The following is a 246-nucleotide window of genomic DNA, read 5'->3' as shown; positions in this document are numbered from 1 at the left end:
GCAGCAGCAGCAGCAGCAGCTGCAGCAGCAGCAGCAGCAGCAGCTGCAGCAGCAGCAGCAGCAGCAGCAGCAGATGCTGCTGCTGCTGCTGATAACACTCGCGTTAGCCACAGCAGCAACTGCAGCAGCAGTTGTTGTACACGATGCTATTTCTGTTTCTTCTGCTTCTATTTCCGCTGCTTCTGTTGCTTCTGCTGCTGCTGCTGCTGCTGTTCCTCCTGCTGCTGCTGCTGCTGCTGCTGCTGT

General features: G+C 57.3%; 1 protein-coding gene across 1 annotated transcript in view; it reads left to right on the top strand.

Annotated features, from left to right (window-relative positions):
* Positions 1 to 246, top strand: part of EMH_0077150 (uncharacterized protein) — a gene marked incomplete at both ends in the record, with an annotated part of 2,590 nt that overhangs the window by 2,133 nt on the left and 211 nt on the right. The window contains one exon of the mRNA XM_013499822.1: positions 3 to 246. Within this exon, the coding sequence (XP_013355276.1) occupies positions 3 to 246 (244 nt within the window). The remainder of the gene's footprint in view (positions 1 to 2) is intronic.

Source organism: Eimeria mitis, genomic scaffold (genome assembly GCF_000499745.2).
Source record: "Eimeria mitis Houghton genomic scaffold, Emh_scaff4710, whole genome shotgun sequence".
Lineage (NCBI taxonomy): Eukaryota > Apicomplexa > Conoidasida > Eucoccidiorida > Eimeriidae > Eimeria > Eimeria mitis.
This window is presented reverse-complemented; position numbering and strand designations above follow the sequence as displayed.